This window comes from Clinocottus analis, unplaced genomic scaffold (assembly GCF_023055335.1).
Source record: "Clinocottus analis isolate CAN_PGR_092001 unplaced genomic scaffold, fCliAna1.0.p SCAF_4, whole genome shotgun sequence".
NCBI lineage: Eukaryota > Metazoa > Chordata > Actinopteri > Perciformes > Cottidae > Clinocottus > Clinocottus analis.
The window spans coordinates 22,700,912-22,723,036 of NW_027176153.1; the positions used below are offsets into that span (position 1 = coordinate 22,700,912).

At 40.6% G+C, this 22,125-nt stretch overlaps 2 protein-coding genes across 4 annotated transcripts in view; one reads left to right on the forward strand and one right to left on the reverse strand.

Annotated features, from left to right (window-relative positions):
- klhl21 (kelch-like family member 21) overlaps positions 1–21,829 on the reverse strand; it is a 76,744-nt gene extending 54,915 nt beyond the window's left edge. The window contains exons 1-2 of one of the 3 annotated variants that reach the window (XM_068597371.1): positions 21,555–21,829; positions 12,862–12,936 (exon numbers count right to left, since the gene is read on the reverse strand). In XM_068597371.1, coding sequence (XP_068453472.1) covers positions 12,862–12,936; positions 21,555–21,572 — 93 coding nt within the window. In that variant the 5' untranslated portion in view covers positions 21,573–21,829. Of the gene's footprint in view, positions 1–4,884; positions 4,896–12,861; positions 12,937–21,554 lie in introns of those variants that run through there. The other 2 variants (XM_068597375.1, XM_068597379.1) reach the window with 2 other exon arrangements.
- syt6a (synaptotagmin VIa) overlaps positions 1–22,125 on the forward strand; it is a 52,919-nt gene that overhangs the window by 27,563 nt on the left and 3,231 nt on the right. Inside the window, exons 2-6 of the mRNA XM_068597380.1 lie at positions 10,461–10,851; positions 11,937–12,498; positions 18,015–18,135; positions 19,093–19,264; positions 21,070–21,220. Coding sequence (XP_068453481.1) covers positions 10,461–10,851; positions 11,937–12,498; positions 18,015–18,135; positions 19,093–19,264; positions 21,070–21,220 — 1,397 coding nt within the window. The remainder of the gene's footprint in view (positions 1–10,460; positions 10,852–11,936; positions 12,499–18,014; positions 18,136–19,092; positions 19,265–21,069; positions 21,221–22,125) is intronic.

The following is a 22,125-nucleotide window of genomic DNA, read 5'->3' on the forward strand; positions in this document are numbered from 1 at the left end:
ATACACAATATAGAGAGCGTCTGAGCTGAATCTCACACACACGAGTGGATTCAGCTGCTAAAGCCGTGCACGTTGCCCTACTCTTGGTAAAACACCATCGTCTGCCATTTTTCATATTATCCGTTGAACTATAATGCTTCATGAGGCGACCAGCGTCCGAGCACGTGGTCCCACGTGTCGGGCCTGGGTTGTAGTCAACAGAGTCCGGGTGATGGATGCATCACTTCCTCATGCTGACTGGTTGTTTTGCCGTCATCGTCGGGGGCCCAGGGGCCGAAGGTCAGGTCAAATCAAGGGCCTGACCCCACAAACTGAAATATGATGTGGCTGCATTATTTTATTTTTAACTGCATGAGGGGTTTGAAGAATTTGTTTTGATTTGTCGTTGAAAATTAAACTTGTGATGGATTGATAAAAGCAAATATGAAGACAGAGGTTAAAGTTTTACATTTAGGGATATAAGACTGTTAGAATTAGTAGGGTAAACGTGTGAGCTAGGATGTGTTTAGCGTAGCTTAGCATTAAGTGAGGGGGAGGCAGCGAGGCTACCAGCACTCCTATAGCTCGCTAACAAACATGTATATTTAACCTGTACAAAACAAACAAAGTGAAAAATGTAGCTCTGTGTGTAAAAGTCTTAAAATACAACAGAGTGAAAAGAATTAATTTCCCTTTCGGGGATCAAGAAAGTATGTTTACTATCTGGAGCATAAAGACTGGAAACTATGAACTAAAACAAAGCACCTCGAGGTATTTCCTAAACTGTCTTTAAAATGATAATTCTACTCTGACTAACAACGATAAAAACACTATTTGTATATAATCGATACCTCCTTATGGCCTCGTTCTGTCTTCTAAACAAACTGTGTTAAATATCCATTGCTGTCATAGCCTCTGGTAAACAATCAAACATTTTAATAGGCTCTTAAGAATATGCCAAAACATATTACCGTTTCAATTCTTTCTCCCACATATTTCCCCTAAACCTAATCAGAGGCATTAAGGAGACGTAGCGTCTTCCTACTCGCTCCATATCACTCACACCTTCTCTATATACACATGACAGGGTGGGCTGCTAGTCCCTGTTTATTTGTCATGATTAACAATGCAATATTTCAGGGCAATGGAGCATTTTGAGTAGAGCAAAAAGCTTTCAACGCAACAATACCGGGGCACTCATAACTTCTGCCTGTAATGGATGTAGCACATCCATTTAAAATCCCTGGTGATGAAAATTACTGGGATTGAAAATGAGTTTAAAGCTGTTTTTACAAAGGGCCAGATTGCTGCCTGTTAGTGTTACTGTGATGCCTTTGGAAATTAAAACATCCATACAGTGGCATGCAGGAAGCATGAGCTAAAAAAAATCCATAAAAACTGTTCCACCCCTTGTAAAAGTTGGATGTTTCCAGCCTCTATTATTTGATAGCATCATGCGGTCCACCTGCTCCGCTGGTCTCATGTGGACTTGTTTTATATAGATATTCTAACGCCGGCTGCTTTATGACATTCTAGTCCTCCACATCTCATATAAAACAAATCACCACGACGTCATATTGGATATATTATTTATAGCTCTCGGTCCGGTAAAGATTCATTAGCTACAGGATGATGGGGTACGAGGAGGAGACCAGGCGGATGATGGATCAGGCCGGATGCAGGAGCACCACTTGTCATGCGGCTGGGTGGGGGATGACATGTGAGCGCTGCTGAGGAGAGCGAGAGGGCAATGAACCCTTTGTCTGTCTGAACCCAACGTAATGCTCTGGGGAAGGATGAAGCCGGACCGAGGCGTTAGTGTCAGTGTCCCTCAAGGAGGTCAGTCCGTATTGGACAACTCTGCATCTCATAATTTACCTCCATTAAGATGATTCATATGCATGGTACATTTTCTAGATAAAGCTAGATACGTGTTTGATATGACATGTTTGACTTCCATGCAGATAACTGAAGTTACACAAACACATAAATATAAATAGACATACCTATATATAAGATAAGGGACATTTGCAGCATCGTCGATACAAACAAATAAACAACCGACATAAGTAGAAAAACAAGATCAAAACAAGTATAATAAATATGTATTCACACAGTAAAGGTATGATATTTAAATAAAGCCAGACTGAATGGTTGACATGAATACATATATCTAGTTACTGTGTAGACGATGCTCAGTAATCTTCTGTAACAGCTGTTTTGAGCTAATTTGAGTCAAACTGGAGTAAATCTCAGCAGCGGATTATCACACACACTTTGTGTTTCTTGCAGCAAAATGGTGGTTGTGCAGAGTGTCATTGTGCTGCAGGAACATGGCACCATGTTCTTTTTATCCGTATATAACATGTTCAGGAACATTTCCTTCATGGGGTCATGTGTGAATGGTAGCAAGGGATCGAAATTCAGTGCCGCCATAGTCGCACCTCAATAGTAGCATTTGAGGGGAAACGCCGGTACGGATGATTGACGTGATTCGACTTGTCTGACACTTGAATATTGATTACATTACAAGGACATTCGCACATGACAAAAGCGGCTCCTTATCTGCCATTGTTCCTCCGAAAAATTTCAATAGATGTGGCCTTTCCCCATCGTTCTCTTCTGTTGAGTTTTATGGCGGTTGGCATCTGTGAATGTCGCATTCCCGCCGCCTCTTGACTCGTCTATTCTGACGTTGACATGCTGTGTGAGAAAAGACGCGCGGTGGACATGTTCCTGAATAATGAAAATGTGAAAATCTTTAGCGGCGTTTATCCTCATAATCTAACGGGGAACTATGTGTGTAAGAGACTTTACTGTGTGGTCCATTTATTTTTATTTTTTTCTATGCAAGTTTAATGGTTTTTTACTTCCTGAGGATGGAGAAGTAGATTTCCCACTAGTCATACAGCCGATGCTTTTTCATTTGGGTAAACAAGACAAATCCAGACAAATCTAAAGCGTCTCATACGCAAAAGAACGGAGGCATGGAAACTTGAAATATTGATTTATAAGCACATGTAGCCGCGCTTACAAATAAAAGGTCAAACTTCTTTTTTTTCTAAATTAATCAGAATTCTAAATCTTGTGACCTATTTAAACATACATTATTGATGCAAAATACTATTTACCAGAAAATGGAAAACCTTAAAACCTTGAAGTTTTAGCAAGTAGTTGCTTTCAACATCTATTGTAGATGACTTTAAATTCTTCAAGGAAGTTCACTGATATGGTAATATACTTATGTTTATTTCACAACACATATTTACCATTGTATTTGTTTTAAGATAAATCCCCATTTATACCTATCGGACAGTGCTGCAAACTATTGAGTTTTTAAATGCAACAGTTAGACACAACTTTTTGATAAATGGTTTAATTTAGCGCCATAATGTAGTAAATCAATGTTTAATTTGAGGTTTGCCTCAGTCCTAGTGAGTAATGGATTGATTTTGCAGTATATCTCTCATAAGTAAGGTTCCATCTACAGCTCCAAATTTTTCTATTTTGTAATGTTTATTTTCTCTTGAGCAGGCCTCTGAAGCGCTGCAATCTATTTCAACATTTGCTCTCTGCAAACAGCCCCCATGAGTAAAGGGAACCTGGCTGCTGGAAGCTGTGCGACAGAGATAGGGCTCCTGGTCAACAAGCAGGTTAATTGTGTGATAGGACCAGATGCTAATGCTGGACTGAACTCAGCAGCCAAAGCTCCAAGGGAGGCTTCTCATTGGCGGTTAAAAAAAAACAATCAAATAAGAAAATACAGAAAAGGTGTTTTGGCCCAAATCAATACAATTCTGTTAGTGAGTTTAATCTTGAGATTAGAAACGGAATGGACCGTTTAGGATCAGCAGTTGATGTGCAGTGGATGAGAGGATGCACTTTAATTATACTTCACACTTGTGAAAGATATAACAGCTTTCAGAAAGTGTCTCTCCGAGGTGGATTATCGAGTGTGAGCGCTGCCGCATTGTGTGAGCCCTCCGAGGTCAATTAGCAAAGTAAGGTCATTATGTCGTGAAGAAAAGGAGAGTGGAGTATACGCGCCCTTAGGGTGACAATATATACATGCATACACACACATACAGTATACACACACATTTACATACATACATAACCTATATTTAAGACTTCATTTTAAACATCGAACCAAAAAACTAAAAGACATTCCTGTCCTTTGTCTTTTAATTTTTTGGTAAAAAATGGTAACTCATTTATGGAATTAAGGGCTCATTTACGCAGCACTCTATTTTGAGTAAAAGCAACAAAGTCTGTCCTTCTGAGCCTCCATCCTTCAGTTGTCACCGGGTTTGAACATTTTCACCATGGCGGTTTTCTAAAAGACATCTCTGTCGTACGGTTTGGCGAAAAATACTGTATGTTTAACATTTTACCACTCGACTATCTTAGCCTCACAGGTCGGATCAACCAGACTGAAAAGGTGCATCCACCAAACCTTGTGTCTGCATTGTTGCATTTGATGTAGTACCCAATACTCATTAGTTTGCTTAAGGCTGCTGAGTTCACATAAAAAGTTATCTATTGTCTCTTTAAAACGTTCTTTCTCTTTTATCTTTGTTGCCAACACAGTTTGGTGCTGAGTGGAAGTTCACTTAGTAAGCTGGAAGAAAGTACGTTACTCATCCCTGCTACTTCCAGTGTTGACTCACTATTTCAATCATTAAAACGTGTTTACAACCCCATTATCTAAACACAGCTTCATTTATAATTAAAGCAATCAATGATGAGTAATTGGTTGCTAAATATTCTCTTCAGAATAATTACTTAAACATGCTTTTGAGCATCATTTAGAGAAATCCTTCAAGGAATATAACATCTTTTCCCCCATGGAGATGTGGCATAAAAGTATAATGTTTTTTCTCCATGGACTCAAAGTCTTCATACCTCCGGCTGATCTGTTTCCGTCTAAACTCCTCTTCGCATGAAGGATTTGGGGATCTGGGGGATTATGGGATTTTCTGATTGCTCTGAAAAAGACACCAAGGAATACAGAGATCGGGAAAAAAAAATGGCTGAAGAACTCACATCAAGATTAGAGCGTATTATATCCCCCTTTAGGGAAAGAAGACACTACACCACTGACAGCTTGGAAACAAGTTTGTTCGGGAAACATTTACAATTTATTGAGATTGTGGACAAAGCCTACTTTATGCTAAAAGCAGTTTTGTAAAGTTGATGCCATGTAAAGTGACAATAAGTGAGACAACATCTCAATGTGGTTAAGGTGGGAAGCAAATATAGATATGAAAGATTTTTACCTCCAAAAACTGCAATGGCTTTTCTTGTTTAACACACAGTGATAAGTTGAGATTTGTCCTGTGCCTGTTCCTCTGACAATAAAAGAAAAATACATGAGTATTTACTAGGGGTGGGGGAAAAAAATCAATACGGCATAGTATCACGATATTTTGCGTAGCGATATTGTATCGATACACGGAAGCTGAGTATCAATCTTTTATTTAATCAATTCTAAAGGTTTTTGGTCCTAGAATAGTAGAATCAATTTATTTTTTGTTGACAAAGCTTTCCTTTGGGGACAATTTGCGGTTGAAAAAAAGCTAATAAATCGCAATATCGTGATAATATCGTATTGTGACGATATTGTATTGCGGGACCGCTGGTGATTCCCACCCCTAGTATTTACTGTGTAGTTCAGTGACTTCTGTTCAATAGTGAGTGAAAGCCTTTGTCTTACTTTTTGAGTACCTGAAATTAATTCCATGTAGTTATTTGGGTAGTTTTAATGGAAACAGTCACCCTGTGTATGAGTAAATGAGTAGCTTGTCACAGTATTACAGCATTTAAATCCAAGTTGTACAACTCTGCCAATCATGCAAAAACATTTTCCCAGTAGGATTGTCTGAACAGAAACATCCATAATGTTCCTCAAAAACTGGGTTCACAGGAGTGAACTCAGTGAACTCGGTAACACCCTGTAATTCTGCTCCGTTTGATGATTGAAAAAGACAAGAAATGACTGCGAAACTAGTGCCAACAAAAAACTCCTGGAGCGGATAAACGGCCATCAACGCTGATGTTGATGTAGTCGGGGATCGAACTCGGCGACCTCTCCTCCACGCTGTGAATTTATGGACTTAGATCTGAGCTCTCATCCGACACACACAAGCCAGAATTATATCGTTTTACGATTCACTTTGTTTGATGGAGGTTGACAACGAGTAACCAGTTATATCCATTAAGAGCCTTGATCGTTTCAACAAATCTAGATGCAAAAAAAAGACAAACTGCATAATGATCTCTAGTAATGTATGAACAGCGCCTTACAGGATATGACAATAAAAAACATTGCCTTCAACTTAGAGCATGAGAGCCCATAAAGTGTGCGCTTGTGTCAAACTCAACATAGTTAGTATTTAGACGTCTCTATGCACCGTCTTCAGCCGAATGGACTTATTCTACCGAAGATAAATCATTTCATAATAGCAAACAGAGAGAGTGCATATTGTCTCTAATGATCAGGTTACTGTGGAAACCAGGTTAGATGAAAAGCACATGACGAAGAAAAAAAAGAACGAAAAGTCCCGAGGCTTCACTTTCGACTTTGCTCCCCGACTTCAAAACAAACCTTGATTCAATTTGTGCACCCTGGGAAACACCTGATAATGTCCAGCCCAGTCCCTGTTGCGGCGAGACGAGCTGCATGAATAAGTAACTTCGTAAATGAATAAAACAGAGAGACGACTGAAACGTATACAAAGCGTCAGCGGCGAGCCACCGGCTGCTTGCTGCGGGACCTTGAGGTTGTGAGGAAAAAGCGTGAGCATTGCCACAACGTGGAAACTGCAATGCAACCATGCCAGTCAACCCAGCTCAAGAGGGTCAATACCTCAACATTTCTTTGTCTAAAAATAACTTAAACCCGCTTTTCACACAGCGGGGACTCACTTCATTGCCCTTTTGCACCTGGCTCTAAAACCCACCTGAAGGGGCTTTACAGTGAGCTTGACTCAGAAGAATTGATCGTGAAAACGGATTTTCGACATGAAAGGAACCGAAAATACCCCTTTTTTGATTGACTGCAGGACGGTGGCGGGTCCGCACTCCTTCGTTGCGTGGGTGTGATCATTAATAGTGCGCTAAACCCCGAGGTCAGCCTAGTCTCACGCTGTCAGATCCACGGGGAGTAATATGTTCACACGGCTCTGCTCCATTACCCATCTGTCTGGAGAGGAAGAACAATGGCTCCTCAACCACTCTCCGTTCTCTTGCAGCCATCGCCTCTGGCTTTCCGTCTCACTGTCGCTGCATCGTTAGCGCTCTGCATACAGTACGCCTTCATAACACTAGAAGGTAAAAAAAAGGAATAACACTTCTATTTTTGTAGTCATGATGGTAGACATTACATAGCGGGCTGTAGGCATCGCAGTGCCGGGGTTCTCTCGTTAACCTTATCACACCAAACTAGACAGATGGCAGCAGTTGATATTATCTTTGAAAGCATCATACGGTAGAAATGCAAATCAAGGCTTTTTTCACACTTTTATTAATTACGGCATCTGTCATACACAGTGCAAAAGTTACAAAAATATATTTTTTGCAGCTGTAAAGTGAATTATACCTGCAAGTGTGCTGACACTAATTTTTGTGCCGCTTTGGGGTTTGAGCTTTTAAGACTGCGAGCTTCACTTCACGCACAAATACTGCTCGAGGTGAGGGAAACAGGTGCATGCCGATATTCTAAAAATAACAGCAAGGTGGTTGTGTTGGTACTACGTCCCACTGATTTGGCCCGTTTATCAACACAATCAGCAGTTGGCGTGGCAGCAGAAGCTGTGACGCGAAATGACGGCGCTCTAAAAAACCCTCCGTGCTCACTTGCTGCAATTTACGTTAAGATTTGCACTGCTTCTCCGAGTTAAATCTCAAAAATGTGCATTTTAGAGTCAACGTGATGTTCAATTTTGGACCTCACTATCCCAATTTCCATTCCTAATAAACATTCAACAATCTGCTTAGGAATAACAGAAAATATGCTACTTGTAATGCTAGAACTGTTAGCCCGAGAATCATTTTAAACCATCCTTCAGTGTTAAAATAATCAATAGATAGATCATTCACAGGATCATTTCAAACCGCTATACTTTAAATGCTGCCAATTAGCCCAAAAAATGAAACAACTAGGCTAAAACAATGTGCACATAGCATAACGCACTGAATTCATTACAACATTACACTTCCTGTTTCCATCCTCCAAAAGTTATGGCATGGTGATTTAGTCGGGGAGGGGGGGACCCACAATATCAAACATAAAAAAAAAACCTGCTGCATCAGTGGATTCTTCACAAAAAGAGTGTAAAAAGCCAAAGTCTCATACGCAGAAACACATTTTTGGCCTGTCAACGCATTTCCTAGCTAAAGATTGTCACCATGGGCATTCGCATCGCTGTACCACAGCGCCAGATCTGCTTCAATTTGCCGTGACGGCAGATGAAGACTGCGAGCGACAGTCCAGTCAAGACGAAGCTTTGTGGGGAGCTGTGTGAAATTTCAGATGACAGGGAGAGGCCGGGGCTGTGGACAGCTGAGAAATCCTCCTCAGGCATAAATCCTCCTGACATGAAATCCTGTCCACCGCTTGGCTAAGCTATAAATTCTTCTTGGTGGACAGTCCGCTCAGTTTGAATTTCTGTCCATTAAAACTATTAATTTGTGGAGGAAAAATCTGGTTAATTATAGTCTCTTTATAGTATTTTGATGAGCTATAATAATTTAGAGACAAAAGCAGTGAACGTTTGTCAGACAACTATTATTGTCAGGTAATTATTTAGAATTTTAAGACCATTTGACATCAAAAGAGAGAGAATTATTCTCATACTAATACAACATATTGAAGTGAAAATCAGATCTTATTAGATGAAACAGATGTGGACAAACAATCAAACAGCGATTTGTGGGGTCTTGAGATTATTATGTGGCAGAAAAGACAAATAACTAAATTGGGATATTCTCTAATTTTGCTTTTTTTGTGAAACATTATATATCAAATTATTATATGTACCTCTTTGGGTCTCATGCAGTATTTAAATAAAAACCATCTGAGAGGTTTAGAGGGGAGATGTTACTTTAGTGAACTAGACATTGCTTTTTGGTAAGGTGTCATAAGACGAAACTACTGATTTCATATTGAGCAATGTGTTGTATTTCATAAACATATCATATGGTTAACCTTTTTGGGATTATTTAATATTCATCTTAAAGCAACTAGTTCCCATAAATGGCAGTTACATGTAGCTGAGAAAGAAGTACAACAATTCCCTGAGAAATGTAGTGATAATATTGTAAATGCTGATACTTTAAGTACATTTAGCTGACAATTTGTATTGCGTAAGATTTTTTATGCATGCCTTTTACTTTACTAATAAAGTACTATACCACTGTGCTAGTTTTACTTTCACTTAAGTGGAGAATTGTAATACTTGTTACTTGGTTTTCCAGTAATAAATCACATATTTTCTCGACAAGCCAAACCTGCACATAAATTGCGAAAGTGAGGGAAGCTTGAGCAGAGTAAATATTAGAAAATAACTAATTCAATGTGCCTTCAAGCAGCTTCCTGCTATCTCTGGAGTGCTCAGTGCAGACGGGAGTTAAGGGATCCTCTGAGAGGCCACAGAGACGCTGCTCAGTGTGAGTTATTGTAGATAAATTTGAGCAATCAGGGTCCGTGAAAAAGAAATACTCCAACAAAAAAAAAATGTGAGAGAATAGAATTCAATCCTGGCCTTAAATCAAGAAAGAAGCAACTCTGGCAGGTGTTTCAAATTACAAAACCCAGAGATACAGGACTGTATGTTTTCTGTACTTGCTCTTTTTCCCCCCTTCGGTCCCTGTGAAGAGCGCTTGTCAGCAGTCTTGGTTCGTCTCCAAGTCTTTGTATGCTGATTTCCCCCCAGGAAGCATATTGGAAATGCTAAAAAAAAATAAACAAGGTTGACTTTGCCCGGATCCTTTTATCCGTTTCATGGTTAAGAATCCATAAGGGGAAGGTGCCTGAACACCGTGGTTCTATTTCATTTTATTTTATGTTGGCTGACTCATGTCAGCCCAAAAAGAAAACTCATGACGATGTATGTGTTTTTTCTTCGTAGCATTTGTCCGACTATGCAACTACTATTACCTTGAATGTCATAGAAAGTCATCGTTATCTGTGTGCATGAGTGCAAATTTAAATTCTGTTTACATAAATATGATTTCCTTATCCCGGGGCTGAACTGAAGACTAATGGAGGTTACTTAAATATTTATGAAACACATCACTAAGTGTACTTGTCTCGCTTTCCTTAGGACATGCTTCTTCTGGTGCTATATCAGTGGGTTTTTATACAAGACTAACAGACCGTCTCTCTCTCTTTCTCCCTTCTCTCCCCTCCTTGTAATCGCCATCTGTTTGTCCATATTGTGTGATGCTCTGTTCGGGGGTTTCCTGTGGCTCGCCACCAGGTGCTTCTTTTGGCCTCCTCCTCTGTGTGTTTGTGATCTGCGGCCTGGCTCTGCTGGGCCTTCTCGCGTTCGTCTCCTGGAAGCTGTGCCGCGTGCCTTGGCGAACGAAGGCCCATTTCCCCGGTCCGCCCCTCGCCCCGGCCCGCGACCTAGAGGACCGCCCGTTTCAGCCGCCTAGCTGCCTGCCCAGCCCCCAGCAGCCACCGGTCACAATGGCGACGGAGAAGGTGAAGGACCCCATGGGTTCGATGGGTTTCCTGGAGGCAGCGGTGAAGATAAGCCATACATCTCCTGACATCCCCACCGACGTGCAGCTCTCCATGAGGGAGCACTTCCTGCGCCGCACGCAGCGCATGCAGAGGCAAGCCACTGAGCCGGCTTCCTCTACTCGGTTAGTCACATGCGCGTATTTAAAACTGTGTGCTGTGGTTATTTGTGTGTGAATGTGCTTCGGGATACATACAAGCGTGCATGCACGCTTAAGACACAAAGTCATGTGGTTTAAAGGTCCATTAATCCAACATAAAATAAAGGAAACCATATGCAAATAAAAAAGCACCTTGCTGCGAGAAGATTTTAAGTGAGTAGGCACAAAATACATTTAATGCACTAATAATGAGGGTAGAAATTGTATCCAAGCAATTTGGTATCTGAAAAGTTAATTTGAATAAATACCGTGGATTGTGTGGCCTCAGAAGGATCTCTTTGTAAGTCATAATGGTAAGGCTAATTACATGTAATGGTTCCTTCATGATAATTACTAGAATAGAGGGGAGGAAAAAAAAAGGTTTGCTGTAGTAATACGAGCAGAACTACATGTTTTAATCACGTTAATAAGAGGACACTTGGAGTCCATTCTGCTCATTACGCAGCTAGACTAGAAAAAGTATTAAAAAAAATTAAAAAAGAATGCTCATCCTCATTTGGCTCTTGTTATTTCACACATTTAGATCAGTTTCATCTTGACTTGAATTTCTATATAATTTACCTTTAATTGTATTTTTCCATTTCTCAAACAAAAGACCAGACAATCCAAGTGCAAAGCAAATCAAAGCACAATTTAAGAGTGTCTGATGCAAATCAGATAATCTAAGTATACAAGACCCTGGCAGTGAGAATAGTACCTAGCTTTCTAGGATTTGTTTCCCCCATACATTTTAAAATACAGACCACAGGCCGATAGTTATTTTCTTTCGTACAGGAAATCACTCAGGTAGCCGTGAGCTGTTGTCTGTGATCAATCGCAACTTCAATAGAAGAAGTCAGGCGATAGAGATCACACAATCCACCACCCTTTGTCAATGCTAGCTCCTGGAGGGAAGCTTAGTACTTGTGGGCATATACATTCAAAACCTCCCGCCTTTGAATTCAAAACCACCAAATTTAGGATTTTCCTGCAGTTCTTCAAAACATCCCACGGGTCCTTCCTTGTCAGTCACCCACCCTTCCTTTTTTCGTCTTTTCTGTCCCTTGCAGGCACAATTCATTCAAAAGGCACCTGCCCAGGCAGATGCAGGCCGGCAGTCTCGACCTGGGGAACGACTACGTCGTCGACAATGATGAAAAGCCGACCGGCATCGGCCGCATCCAGCCCGAGCTCTACCAGCAGAAGGCCCCGGAGTCCGAGGATTCGTCGAAGAAAAGCGGCAGCAAAAACTGCGGCAGGATTAACTTCTCTCTCAAGTACGACTACGAAAACGAGGCCCTCATGGTCAACATCCTCAGGGCGTCAGACCTACCCGCCAAGGACTTGTGTGGCACTTCTGACCCTTACGTGAAGGTCTACCTGCTGCCCGATCGCAAGAAGTTCCAGACTCGCGTCCACCGGAAGACGCTGAACCCCTCGTTCGACGAGAGCTTCCAGTTTCCCGTGCCTTACGACGAGCTAGCGATCAGGAAGCTCCACATGAGCGTCTTTGACTTTGACCGGTTTTCAAGGCACGACATGATCGGCGAGGTGGTGCTGGAGAACTTGTTCGAGACGTCGGACCTCTCCAGGGAGACGAACATATGGAGGGACATCCAATATGCCACAAGTGTAAGAATCTATTGAATCTACTGTTCAATTACTGATTGTATAAATGCAATTACATTGAATTTCAAAGTGACAGTAGGCGCTGTGCATGTAGGATGGACAATCTACAATCAAAACCAGTGGTATTTTATTTCAGTTCTTGAAGACTAAATTTTAGATACATCTGTGGCGGCACAAAGGCCACTGCATGAGCGTTTGGACAGTTTGATATTTTGAGAATAGAAATGTCAGAACCAAGTCTGTTTCTGGCTCAAAGTCACCCTCCCACTGGATAACATAACTTGTGTGTGAAAAAAAGGAGAGTAGTAATGACAAAAGGTAAAAAAACGAATAGGTTCGCTGGTATTGGGGTTGTTTTAGGCTTACCTTAAGTCTGCAGCTGGCCCACACACAGGTCTGGATTGGCTGACTTAAGGGGATGTTCGTCAGAGTCTTCTTCTCCTGTTGTTTGTCCAAACAGAAAATCTGAAGTTAGTCGGCTTTAAAAGTTCTCAACAAAATACAAATAGGTAAACTGGTGCAGGCTCTCAGTCCAACAGCAGCTCCACAAAGCTACCGGAGAGCCAACAAAAACAAACGAAAGGGATGTTAGTTTGGTGTCATTTTGTTGAGCCGCTTGTTGTCACGCTTTACTGTGAATAGTTCCACAGTTTCAGAGCTAATAGTCGTTGAGTGTATTCTACATTCAACGAGACCCTTTTCATCCTGGTCTGTTGCACATGACTATTAGCATGTGTACTTAGAGATGCTCACATGCTGGATGTGGCGCTTGTTGAATTAAAATAGGGCCTGAAGTGTCTAATGTTCACTACTTTTTAAATAAACTGCATTCCCTCATCTGAATTTATTTTCTGTCACTAAGCAGCATTTCAGCACCTCCATTAAGGCAATAACATTGTCAGGACAATGAATTTAATACGTCAATTTCAAACAATAAAAACACTATTTAGAGACCAACATTTGTTGAGAGCTGTAAAGGATGCATTGAGGTCATTTAATACCTGGCTACAGCGCTGTAATGTGCATTAAATAGCAAATGCATGATCAAAAATCAGATATATACGTCCACTTTATATTCTATAAAACAGACACCTAATAAAAAACAGAAAGGGACTAGCTGTACTCACAAGGCATTAACATTTCAAACACACAATTATATATTTTATGCAATTCATTTGGCTTCGTTAATGATGTCCAGCGGTCATTTTCAGAAACAAAGTCTTCTCTCTGGCACCAGGTTAGGCACCGTACAACCCTCATCACTTCATCACCTCCACAGAGCCCTCTAAACTGAGAGCTTTCCCTCCTACAGTGGTTGAACTCGAGCTTCTTCAAGGGTTGCTCAATAATATCAACATTATTGCTTAGGAGGCAGAAAAAGCAGGCGGCCCTCTCCTTGGCACACAAACTTTATTGAACCAGCGAATGATTTTATGACAAAATCCCTTTGCTTACATTAAATTCTAGATTGGCAGTATAAAGGATGCACAGATGGCAGGGTTCAGTAGAAACAAAAAAACACTAACCAACATGACGCGGAGTGCAACGGAAGTCTTGTTGAAGATTAAGACGCTGCTTTACAAACACTGTTACCTCTTAGTGAGTGGAAGAGACTTGAGTGTTTAGCAGAGGGAGGAATACTGAATGAAAAGAGCCAGCAGCTTTTTCCTCAGTTCATAGATCAAGGAGAGATAATTATCAATATCACCGACTTAGTGAATTACTCAGAACAAGAGTTCACAGGAGAGCAGTTCACTCATTGACTTCGAGTTGAATAAATTATGCCGGGGAAGATGTTAACATGCTAATCAGTGTAGAGGGGATTATTTACCATGTAGAAGTTCCCAAAAACCAAAAGACACAGTTATTCTTTGCAATAAGGCATCCATAATAGATAAAGCAATAAAAACGCAACATACAATGTAATTGACTGCTCGAAGCTAAATGCTAATATCACTGTGCAAACACGCTGATGGTGAGCAGATAAATGTTGACTCTCTTGGTGTCCCTCACGTTTGCTCATTAGCGCTAAACTCCGTGTGCAGTTTTGTACTGAAACTTTGAACTCATGGTGGTGCTCGATGAAAAGTTATTACAAGTGAGAGTGACATTAATGTCTGGCAGACAAGTTTCACAGCAATCCATCCAGTTCAACTGAACTAAAATAATGACGCCGGCTAACATAGGCTAATTAGCACAAAACACAAAATAGAGCTGAGGCTCATGGGAGTATAAACCAAAGCATTGGATAACACAATAATTTATTTATAAATAACAATATTTTAACCTGCTCATGATGATGGCTCAAGACGTTGACTTAAGATATCATCAAATTTATTACAATTAATTCAGACTGGGACATGATCATCAATGTACTACATTTCTAGGCAGGCTATCCAATAGTCGAGATATCCAACTAATACCCAAAAATGTCAACCTCAAGGTGGCGCTCGAGTAAAACTCATTGTGATACCTCATCTTGGAACCGCAAACATCTGCATGAAATTCAGTGCCAATCCATCTGTACGATAGTAAGATATTTCCCTGGATAAGTGTAGTGCTATGAGGAAAAACAAATCAGCATACGTCATCTTCTGGAGACCCTCAATTGTTATTATATTATCTATAATTAGAGATATTGATATTTCAGTATGAATCAAATTGATGGACTGGCCTGATGGCCGATCGACAGACTAACATTATTAGAAGTTTGGCGCTGCGTGGCTAAAATATGATTAAAGAACAGATGATACAAACTGGCACCTAAAGAGAATGTGTTTCTACAAGGACAATCAAAGTGTCGCTCCATACTTCTACAACACTTGACATTTCTGCTGCGCTCTCACATTACGGCCGAACCTTCACACCCTTCAAACTAAATTCCTCACTTCCAACAGCGGTGAACGCCAAATTGCAGCTTGTACGTGTGAGGAGACGTTAAGACGGCAGCACTCAGACAGACAGAGTTGGAATTTGCCAATCAGTCGGGTTCTCGCCAAGCTCATTCACAGCGATTATGAGTCTTTGTGACCTTAATTCTGGTTATATGATGGGGCTAAAAACTCATATGAGGCTCCTATCAGCTTAGTAGGGACTTATACAGTACTGGCTGAGCTAATATTTCTGTGGGAAGGTTGCGCCTGCCTCTAAAGTAATTTAAAGTACGCAAAACATTTTAACATGAGGGATCTTGTTGATTTAATTCTCTTAAAAAGAACATTCTGAGACTGATATAGTCATTGATTATGTGGGTTTACTGAGCCGTAAATTCAATTTCCTCTCCGTTTTTGTTTCCATTTTCTGTTGATGAAATCCGCTCGTTTGGCAAAAGAGTTGCTCCGGAGGTCGGCCAGAGGTTCAGAATTATACTAATTTGTTTCGAGGAGACACTTGAAGCTAAATAACCTCCATGACTTTAAGTGAAGCCCGGTGGTTCAGCTTCCTACTCTCATTTTAATTGCTCTGTAATACTGATAGTAAGACCTGTGGCATCTTTCACTTTCATGTATTTTTCTTGCTCACAGGTGAAGAAGAGAACAAAGGAAACACTCGGAGGAGATTTTCTGTTTTAATTAGGGTTAATTTCTGATTCATACCTTTTCTGACAATTATACAATTATAAATCATAAGAAATGCAAGTTTAATGAATCTCCTTCCTGTGCGAGAGATTAACTTATTTTAGCATAAAGAGTGGAAGCAGGTGTACGCAGCTAGCCTCAAAGGCTAAAGTGCAACTGAAATGAAATTGCATTCGTTTGTCACGCCAAAAGAGAGGAAATTCACTTTCATATTTTTCTTTTTTTTTTTCCATGATGGCACCACCTAGTTTAGCACTAGATGGAGAACTCGTCCCGCGCCCCTGAACAGGATAAGTGGTCCGGATAATGGATGGACGGATGAATGGAGAACCTGTTTCGATGCAGCCAATAAAATCTTGGATAGAGCAGTAACGTCAGTGTTCTATAATGGGCCGAGCAGACGGTCACACTGAGCCACACAGCAGCCCCGCGACACAGGACACACAGCTTTTCTTGCTCAAGTCTCCTTCTTATCCAACCTACCGACACAAACACAGTCCTTGTCCTGCACCTATAGCGGACTGGACGAGAGAACAGCTCGCCGCTAACGTCAGTTTGCGAGCTGGACAGCTAATAAAATAATAATATCAACTAGTATGCAAATGGCCCTTCAAATGTCACTTTGGCCCGTTTTAAATGCCGGTGTGGCCCTTACTCGTTGAAACCCCGTCTGACAATATGTTCCATGTGCTGTAACTCCAGCTGCCTGCTCGCTGATGTCAATCAAACCAAGACACTGACATGCCCCCCTCCAGACGGCTGAGACGAAAAGGAGCATTTCTGATGGTTTTCGCAAGGATCTTTTTTGTTTATTTTGAAAAATAAAAACATGGCGACATTACTTTTCACGTCAAATGTGATTTCAGCACCTCCAAAATTCATTTGAGACTCATTTGTGACTCCGCTGTGACGTGAACTCTTATTGAATCACCAACAGAAATAAATAAAGACCCTCATGAGCTGGCTTGCACCATGATAAAAAAAAACAAGCTTTCCCACTTTACTGATTGCAGCAAAATGTCTTCGACTTGAGTGCTTTTTACACCTCCATAGTTAACACACAGACAATCAGAGTGTTGTCAATGTTCTCGTCCAAATCTCTGCAGAGAAAGTGCATTTTAGTGATTTTTATTGTCCTCTGTTAGAAAATGACAGCAACTCATTCTCTAAGTTGCAGCGATGTGCTTGGATCTATTTGTTCTTCAACACAACTCACTCCGCCTGCATGTCTTCTGCGTCTAATCGAAAAAACAAAGATGCTGTTACCAAACACAAACTCATAATGCGGTTCTTTTTCAAGACAAAAATACAGAGAGAAGTTGCATTATTTTACGTTTGACACCTTTGTGTGTAATCTGTGCTGCAATTAGTCAGTTTACTCGTCTCAACTATGAGAGAGAACTGCTTTATGACTTGTGTTAATAAGAGGCAACCATAAAACGTACCAATTTCAATTATTTTGAGCAGAATAAAGCTTTAGTTACTTTGCAATTTGGATTATACATACCAACTAATAATGTATCGAATATTATTCAGGTTAAAGTAGTTAAAATCATGAGCTCTGCATTTACAAACTGTATATTTAAAGTGATAAGCGCAGGAATGCAGCACTCAATTTCATCCAGTATAATAACAATTCTGCATACTGACTTACTTTTGGTAATTTAAGTATATTTCAATGCTAATACATTTGTACTTTCACATATGTAAGAGTTTGAATGCAGAACTTTTTGTAGTTTCACACTGTCTGTAGTATTACTTAGTCAAATATTGGAGTAGTTCCTCCACCACTGGTCTTCACTTTCTGTGTGTGCTACAGGAACGTAGCTTCAGGATGACACTCCTGCTGTGCATTACTCTGGATCAAAGCATCTGTGTTGAGTGTAGATTTGGATGTGAAGCTGAAGGGTAATTTTTGCTTGTGTGTGTGTTTTTCCACAGGAAAGTGTTGACCTTGGGGAGATCATGTTCTCACTCTGCTACCTGCCCACCGCGGGCAGACTCACTCTTACTGTCATCAAGTGCAGGAACCTCAAGGCCATGGACATCACTGGATATTCAGGTGTGTGTGTTTAACTGTATGTGCTGGTGCATGCATTTGTGTAAATTACGTACACCTGCAGTGGCTCAACATGAATCAATTGACTATGCAATTGTAAGCGTGTCGGATAATGTGAAGAAACATTACGCCTCTACGCCGGTGCGCTGTTTATTTCAGCAGTTATTAAAATTCAACACTTGCAATATTAAGACATTGTCAGCAAATAGTTGCAGGCAGTTTGTTTCCCATACCATTTTTTCCCCCTGACAGTACTGATATCACTTGTAAAAAAAAGTTAAATGTTTTGTACATTAGGCACCAGGGTTCAGGTGTGGTTTGAATTGAATGTGGCATTTTCTTACTCTCGTATTTAATGACGATGATTTAAATAAGACAACAAGAGTTGTCGGCCATCATATGAATCTGTGCATCCTAAACCCGAAGCTATCAAATTGTGCCTCCGGGCATATTAGGCTGCAAAGCAAGCAATCTTGTTTATAGATTTAGGGCAGCTTACATCTGACTAAAACGTGGCATAATGGATCAAACCAGGCGATTTGTTACTGACGGATGAAGATTTAAATCAGCATTTATCAGGAAGCTTTCTCAGTCGTTAAAGCTATCTATGTCCTCTCGCCCTCTGTGTTTACACAAGCCGTTGACTCATCTACTTTTATGCACATTACCGATGCCAGGTCCTCCAGGGTTGCTTTCACGCTTAAGTAGAAAACACACACACACATACACACACACTCACCGGAGGATGAAATACGCCACGGATGGCTCTATCTTCGCAAATATCTTTGGCATGTTTTTGGCAGCCAAGGCAAACATTTCTAAAAACCTCTGCATCTCGCTCCGGAAGTTTTCTTTTCAACTGTCAACTTAGTTGAAACATGATGATATTTCCATCATCAGCAGTTAGATAAAATCATGTATTTGATGTCCTCCCTTCCTTTTTCCTGTCACCGCCGTTAGATCCCTACGTCAAGGTGTCGCTCATATGCGACGGGAGGCGTTTGAAAAAGAAGAAGACGAGCATAAAGAAGAACACTTTGAACCCCACCTACAACGAGGCCATCATCTTTGACATCCCACCAGACAGCATGGACCATGTCAGCCTCCACATCTCGGTCATGGACTACGACTTGTACGTACAAACCAAACATCTCATTTCAAACCAACAGATCAGAACAATGAATGGAACGTGAGAAAATAAAAGTACCCCCTACTCGAAAAAAAATCGATTTGCTTATTGTTGACACACCTGGAAAATTTCACCATGCAGAATGATGTTTTCAAATTCATGTGCCAAAGATTGAAATTGGATGTGTAAAACTTGAAATAATCAGTGCAGACACACAAAAATTGACCTTTCAGTGATGTAAGAGGCATCGAGTAATTGAAGACACAATGATTCCCTAAAAAAACAATGTAGACTTCTACAGGAATAGTCCCTCTTAATCATCACTTAAAAAACACCTGTGTGTGAACTACCTCAACCTGTGTTTTATCTTATAATTTTGCCATGTTCGGAATGTTTTCCGGGCTTCAACCTTTATAACAACCAGGTGGCAACAACCACAACCGGTTCTGAAAAGTGCAGCCAAGGCTGAAGTATCTTAAGTCTGCATGCTCTCTCCTGGCCAGCAGGGGGCGACTCATCTGGTTGCAAAAAGAAGTCATATTGTATAAAAGTCAATGATAAAATGACCTTACTTCTCACTAGACGCATTACCTCAGTAAACATTGTAAACAGTTTATGGTTTCAGTCGCTAGTTTCAAGTCTTCTTCACAACATCATATAGTTCATTTCGTAAATGAGGATTCCATTTAGAGTAAAATAGACACAACAAAAAGTAGCTATGCTTCAGGAAGTGGCTCCCTTGAGATTGTTAGGTTGCTACCAGAGCCGTATACGACATCTCTACCATGGCGGCACTCCTCCACAATCCAAATATGCTCCAAAAAGATTGAGACACCCAAAATTCAAGATGTTGAAGGCTTCAAATCTTCAAAGATTTAAAACTTAAGGCTTCCAAATTGCAGTCCACAAACCAATGGGTGTCGTCACGACTATGGCCACTTCTTACATGATAAAAAAACGTAACGACCAGGTACTAGATTGTAAGCATGCATGAAAGAGGAAACTAAGAAAGATGGTGAACACAAGTGGAGAAAAAACGCAACCAACAAGTGGACAAAGCCCGTTCCATATCGAGATCGGATCTGGATTTGACTTTTATTGCTGGGGAGGAGGAGCCAACTTTTAAACGTTGCGTTTACAAACCGCAACAGACAAATCTTTAAACTTCAAACACAAACAATATTTGCATTTTCATAAATTTGTGTGGGGGGAAAAAAATCTCAGACATAGCTTATTATTAAAAGTGATTATCATATACATGCCTGAAGAGGATAATTCATGAACAATTGGATTAGTCCTCATTTTCAAATGAAGAGTCAATTAATTTGTAGTTCTTCAGAGAAAGAGTAGTGCACAAGGATATTGTTTTAGTGTGTGAGGCTATAACAGGAACTACATGCAACTGCATGCGCTGCAGACGGCTGACAGAATGAGGTCATGTATGTTAAAAGGTCAGCCTGTTTTTTTATTGTGTAGTATAAAAGAACCAGACACTGTTTAGAAACCTTGTGTTTTCTTTCTTTACTGCCTCTCATGCCAGGATGAAATAAGGTTGTGCCAATAACAGGAGCTTTCAATTACACTTCAGGCAAAGATCTCCTTCCTAAGATGAGTCAAGTCTAGTGTCAGGGGGGCGATCACCTGCAGTTTCACTGAATCAAATCGGCAGATTCAAATCTGAGTCTCCTTTTATTAGAAAAATGCCCTTCTTGCAATTAGGATAGGGGGGGGGGGGGGCAATGTGATGTATGAGATGTCTCGTCGGGTTAAGTCAGATGTATTCATACAGTACGTGTGTGTCCCCACAGGGTAGGTCATAATGAGATCATTGGTGTGATGAGGGTTGGCTGCCATGCCGAGGGACTTGGCAGGGACCACTGGAACGAAATGCTGGCTTATCCACGGAAGCCAATTGCACACTGGCACCCCCTGCTGGAGTCCAAGAAGTCAGAGAAGGAGGTAAAGTTTCTGGAGTCATGTTTTTATACGAGCGGTCAACATGTAGGATGAGGAATCAAGGGGCTGAGATGGTCGTTTTAGGCTGAGGAAGAGGTTTTAGTGAGGTGCAAACGTATAGCGTGTAGCGTTACCGCATCCTGGTGGTAAGTATTGTCGCTTGACTACTTAGTCACTTAATTGACGGTTAACCGTTGCAGCGGCAACAATGGCGGCCAAACGGCTCGTGGCGCCAATTAAGATAGTCGCGTCAAAAAAACTCACTCATAATTCAGTGATATCTGAACACACATACATGACAAAAACATATATTTTATAGTTATGTTACCTTGCTTACTCTTTTTCCGATGTCCATCGCGAGTAAACTTCCAAGCAGGGAGAGAAGAGAAAAAAAGATGGTCCTCGAAAATCACCCCGTTTTCAAAATTATCTTCAACATACAAGCTATCCGGCGTTAGTCGTCTGTACGTGTATATCAATGAGTAAATTGCAAACGAAAACAGCTTGAAGCTAATTCGGCATACATTAATTATGGTGCCAAGTGTTTACAATGTAAACAGTACGTGGCTCAAGCCATACAGCATAATCAGCATACTGCACGGATACGCTATACTTCCTGTTTACATCCCCCGAAGCATGATGGGAAATAAGTACATGTAAATGTTAGCGTTAATATATCTAATAAATAATGAATCTATTTATTTGTTTCTTTGTTTACTAATGTATATTCTGTTCTGCATTCATTTGTAGACATTCTTTTTAATTTGGTGCTTATTGGTTTAAGTTGATGTCTTTGTTATTTTGTAATTATAAAAATCGTAGTCGGAGATATTGATAGAATCATGCCTGTGTTACTAATGAGATGTAATGTGGGTATCTTGTCAATATATTAATTATTCAACCTTTGT